General features: G+C 38.9%; 1 protein-coding gene across 1 annotated transcript; it reads right to left on the bottom strand.

Moving 5' to 3' along the window:
• hint3 (histidine triad nucleotide binding protein 3) lies at positions 1 to 5,134 on the bottom strand. The gene is made up of 5 exons (XM_036539731.1): positions 4,917 to 5,134; positions 4,480 to 4,597; positions 4,219 to 4,288; positions 3,167 to 3,293; positions 1 to 313 (listed from the first exon to the last, which is right to left on the bottom strand). Exons 1-5 carry the CDS (start codon positions 5,052 to 5,054, stop codon positions 266 to 268), a joined length of 501 nt encoding a protein of 166 aa, XP_036395624.1. The 5' UTR covers positions 5,055 to 5,134; the 3' UTR covers positions 1 to 265.
• Between the last annotated feature and the right edge of the window lie 408 nt (positions 5,135 to 5,542).

Genomic DNA, 5,542 nt, shown 5'->3' with positions numbered 1-5,542 from the left:
TTTAAAATCATTAAGAACAATGTTTAGCTGCATTTCTCTTTTGTTTAGTTGGTGTGATGATCACTGATTAACTAATGACCACATCTGCAGCTTCATTTTATCAATATATCCTATACATTCAAGTACTGTAATTCACTCAGAGGGTTAGCAGTTTCTCTCTTATGCAGGCCCCGTGCACACTGATTTGGTGCCAACAGTAGTCCCATCCTTGACACACAGTTCTGGGTGACCTTATTGGTTCCATCTCAGCAAGCCGGGTCTTGGCTCAGCTGGTCTCACTTGAAGAGTTCAGTCGCTGAATTAGCTGGTCAGCCTGGTGGACACAAACCAAAAGAGGTAAATACAGGGTCATTTCGACAGAGATGATGCCTTTTTGAGAGAGTAGTTCTATATGCAGAATAACAGAGATGATCTCTTGGAAAACAAGTTTGTTGCGGACAGCAGCATCATCCATGAAGAAAAGTAATTTTTAGCACATGGCTAAATTAACAAGCAAGTGTGCCCTGAGTGGCAAATTATGTCTGCTGACAGAGTAGAGGATGAAACAGAAGTTAAGAAATAGCATTTTTTTATGGTCAAACTGTAACCAACATAACTAACATGACCAACATGTGACCAACATGAAAAATGACTGAAAAGGTTGGGGACTACTGCCTCCTCATGGTTGAATGGGTCTTTACAGTCACCTACATCTCAGACATCTTGGGCACAAGGTATTTTCACACAACCTATTACTAAAGATATGTGTGTACGGTTGAGTTATGCATCATATTGATTTCTGTTCCTGTTATGTGTGGACCATATCATTCTGTGCTGTAGTCGGGATCTGGAAAATGGGCCTGTAACACACAGTGCATACTTTGCACAGGAGAAGTTATGCAAATGTCAAAGGGGCAAAGAATTCAATCACTTGGTTGAATTAGCTGCAATTTTTGGGTCAAGTTAGCTGGGAACATGTCAGATTGCTACACTACAGGGATGAGGGTTGGGCAGGCCTAAACCAGATACAGCCAAAGTTTATTCCAAACAGGAGTGCTTCAAGTCTACACGTCTAGAACCATGCAGGAGGTCATGTAAACATCTTGAGTTCAGTTTTGTACAACTGATTTCAATCCAAAACCTAGGATAATCAACTGAGTTAATAACATCTTAGCAGAGCAGTGTTAATATGTGAATGTCCACTTACTGTTTTACTCATACCACTACTATTTGCAGAATACATGCTTGAGCAGCTCGGGGCCTGTAATTTGACTGATGTGGGTAGATGTAAGGGATGGAAGTGATAAATAACAATTACCAAATCAAGAAACCTTGAAATTAGGGCCCACCTAGTCCTAACAACCAGAAGTTTTCTCACAACGTTGACTTAGTAAATCATACCTATGAGCTGCATTATTTTGAGAAAATGCCATAACTATCATTGTTAAAGTGACATTTTCAGTGCTAGCCAGTGATGCACCAGACAATATCTGGGCCCAAACAACATTTCTCATATAGCTATCTGGCTAATTTACCATCTGATATAAAGCAGAAAACATTTATTGTAATAAAAACTACTTCTGCCCTACACATTTCCATATGATCAGAAGGGTGCATAGGGTCACTGTTTTGTAGTTAGCACATGGCTAAGGGCTAGTCATGAACTATTGCAGTTGGCTCGTAAGTTAAAAGTAGCTAGCTAGCTTGATATCATGTTTTCATTCAGAAGCTTAGTAATTATATAACGTTTTTGATGAGTTTTAGTCCTGAATTTTGTACCAGGGCAAACACATCATAGTGTTTTGAGAAGAGTATCATCACAAATCACAAGACATGTTTCACCACGTTCTGTGGCTGAGTAAATGTGTCCACAGAAATCAAGCAACAACACTGTAGATGTGAGAGTGGAGCATTTGACTGACAGAATGTGGAAAGCACACCTTGTTAATAATACTTTGTGCGAAAGGAGATCTCCTATGATGTAAAAGCACACAACTTATTAATAATCTATTGGACAGTCAAGTAGGTAAGCTAATATAATGGGAACACACCACAAATAATCAAGTGGTGAGTTGGATAAAAAGCAAAAACAATGTAGACAAACTGAAACATCAAGTAGTTGATGGAGGCAGCCTTTATGCCATTTGATATTCAAGTCACCTTTACATTTTATGAGTGTTGAAGATATTGTTTATATACACACATATTATTTATATATATATATATATATATATATATATATATATATATATATATATATACATACACACATACATGAGTATATATTTATGTTTCATGAAAGCTGTGCATTGCTTAATATCACAACACTATTAACATTTTTTGAAAGCAAAAGTAAAGGCTATCTGACATTGACTTTAATGTTAAATGTACTCAGTAAATATTAATATTAATTAATACTATTATTACAAAACCTGTTTATTATCACCTTGAATGTAACCAATTACTGCTTTTACTCTTAGCTAAATAATTGATTTAACCAACAACACAGCTATAGAAATACTAGGAATTGCCAATCAAATTCAGTAGAATTGTGGTGTAAAGGAATATCTTCTGCTACATTGGCCAAAAATGTCTGTATATTCACTCAGATGAAAGCAGGCAAACAAAGCAGACAATTTAATGAATTACATTTGATTTTAAGCCTCATCAAGATATCTCAGATAGGATCACCTGTCTAAACTATCACCACCTACAGACATGCTGTTGTGATGGCTTGCTTAGGTACTAGCTCTCTTTTGCTAATTGCATTACTGACTACGCCTTAGAGCTCCTGGGGTCAACTCTTGACAGCACAACTGGAACAAATTCAAACTCAGACCCAGGAGTAGTTCAAATTTATTTCTGAGAGCCTGAACTTTCAAAATTCTACTCACCAAGAGATTTTTTTTTCATTTGTCTTTAAAACATTTAAGTGTTAAAACCAGCAACAACAGTGGAAAAGTATTTGACTAGCTACTTTTTGTTTTCTGTGAACAGCACCACTTAAGGGCTGTGGTCTGCTTCCTGTTAGCCAGATACCACTGCAATGAATGTACAGCAACATTGTTTATTTGATCCTGTAGCTTCCTAGACTGACAAAAAATTAAGTTTTGAGAAACACTGTATAGCAATAGGCGATGAGTCTACACTAGCTACCTGACAGAACAGGTATGTGGGGGGTTCTTACCGTGATGAACCAATATGAGTTTAATCTGTAGAAGAGGCGGGACATGAGGCCCATCTGACTGGCGGGTGCTAGCACATGCAGGTGCAGATGAGTAACAGAACAGAACGGAGGCCAGTGGAATCCAAACCTGTGGCGATAAAAAGTCCACATGTACCTATGAGTCTGAGAAACAGAGAACGTGAAACTACCCGCAGCTAAAGCTCTTATACTTCTTGGAAATTCTTTGTATACGTGACATCTTGATGCACACGGAAGAATGGGCCATCCAGATTTTGTAACTGAATGCCAACATACAGTGCAGTTGTACTTTTTCTTTGAGTAGAAAGAATTAAAAATGTGGCATGTTCATCTAGATGTTCATTAGAACACACTAGAAAACTTTGGCAAAACAAAATCCGGATTTCTACTATTTTGACTATGTAGTAGCTGATGTGGTATATGTAAAAAACCCAAAAAATGAAAAAAACTGTTTCAGCGCAACTATCATAAGGTCCCTCCATCTGATATGATACCTTAAGTTCAAAGCTACATATACAGGACTGATTAATCAACTCCATACCTATAATGGTGACTAATTTTTCTTAACACTGCACCCCAGCCCCTTGGTAGATTGAGCAGAATTGCCTGTGGTGACTACACAAGAAATGTGTGAGTGAACTATGTAACACCCAATGCCATTTTCTGCACATTTCAAGATGACACCAGTAAGCAGTGTATTACTCATGTACATATGCAGAGTATAAACAAAGCTTAAACCTGAATCACCAGTGAAGAGCATCCACCATCAAGTGAACAACCCCTGGTGAGCACAAGCTATATGATCCGGTCAATTACGTGAAAACTGCTCATTCTCAAAGGAGAAAATTTGGTCCAACATCATCCAGACAACTGCAGACCAAAATCACTGATTCTCATGCATATGCACAAGCTTGAGAACATACGTAAGTAAATAAGTTCTATGTGGTCTATTGTGACACAAATATATGAACGTGTACAGATGTTTTTTATAATAGGTACACTGAATTATCCAGTTCGGGTTGAGGTGTACGTACCTGACATCATCAAGATCTGTAATGTTGTTCTTCTGCAGCATAGTCTTCCCAACCTCCACCATTTTCTCCACTGTTTAGAGATAATCTGTTACTTTAAACTACCTAGCACTATATGCCTTTCCAACACATGACAGTAAAGTGGTTAGTATCCGGGCCTAGAGGGTTACAAGACCAAATCACGGGTGTTTCAAGACTTGAGATGCTAAACCTCAGTAACTATCCTGCTCGCTGCGATCTTTATTATGAACAGAGGTTCCATACCTAAGGGTACATGCTCCTTTGTAAGTGATTTGCAGTTTCCCACGTGCCTCGTGGGCACCACCAGGTAGTGATGCGGAGCCCCGGGTTTAATGTCTCTGAAACAGGAGATTTCTTCGTCCTGCCGGGAACAAAGGACATTAACACAGGTAGGCCTATACATTAGGTCACAAGATACCTCACTGTTTCTGTGACTATCAAATATAGCTAGCGAGCTAATTGCTTAATACCAGCACCTGGTGCTTGTGGCTAGCTCCATTGACAACTAGTCATTTTATTACATTTCTTTAATCACGAGTGATATATTTATACACTAGCTGGGCATACATCGTCGGCTTGTCATCGCGGCAATGAATCCTCGCTAGATACTGACAGCTTGGAAAGGTATGTCCCGTATTCAGATCACCGTTTCCTCGCTTTCGAAGTATCAGCATACTTACGCAATGCAAGAGTTCGGTGTCCATCTCTTTGTTTACAATCTTACAAAAGATACATTTCTTTTCATACCCGTCGTTCCGGACCACGCTATTTTGCGCCTCAGAAACCTTTTCAGTCTCTGCTCCTTCACTTGCTGCCATGTTTCATAGACAATGCTGTCAGCAAGAAAGGAAACACAGAAGATAGTGCAGATGATCTATTCCAAGGGGAAAGCAAACAATTGTCGATTAGCACTTGAGAGCAAATGTAACTAAGCGCGAAGAAGAAAAAAAACACGAATGTAGAAGTGGTAGAAGTGGAAGCAGTTGGGTTTTGTATGATTAAATTTGCAACATTATTACTACAGTTGAAAGCCGTCTATTAGAGCATAAAGGCCGTCCTTTCATTGCGTAATTACATAGATCTGCTGCACAATACAGCCCTTGTAGTTGGTCGCTCCCTGGCATGAAGCTTCTCCTGTTGTGAGGACTATATTTGACCACCAGATGGTACTGTGGAGTCGCTCTTTGCCCTCTAAAAGACACGAGAAGAAAAATTGATTTATCTTTCTTTTGCTATGTAGCCGAGTTACAGTGCCTTTAATAAACGGTTAGTGAGGTCACCTGAGTATGTTTTCAGTATGCATGCT

This window comes from Megalops cyprinoides, chromosome 10 (genome assembly GCF_013368585.1).
Source record: "Megalops cyprinoides isolate fMegCyp1 chromosome 10, fMegCyp1.pri, whole genome shotgun sequence".
Lineage (NCBI taxonomy): Eukaryota > Metazoa > Chordata > Actinopteri > Elopiformes > Megalopidae > Megalops > Megalops cyprinoides.
This window is presented reverse-complemented; position numbering and strand designations above follow the sequence as displayed.

What these genes read in the sequence shown, in the direction of transcription:
- hint3 (XM_036539731.1), bottom strand. Translation starts at nt 5,054, where the DNA reads ATGGCAGCAAGTGAAGGAGCAGAGACTGAAAAGGTTTCTGAGGCGCAA. An exon ending in ACACCGAACTCTTGCATTGC is followed by an intron (nt 4,598 to 4,916) that starts GTAAGTATGCTG and finishes TGTTCCCGGCAG; the next exon opens with GACGAAGAAATCTCCTGTTT. An exon ending in AAAGGAGCATGTACCCTTAG is followed by an intron (nt 4,289 to 4,479) that starts GTATGGAACCTC and finishes ATCTCTAAACAG; the next exon opens with TGGAGAAAATGGTGGAGGTT.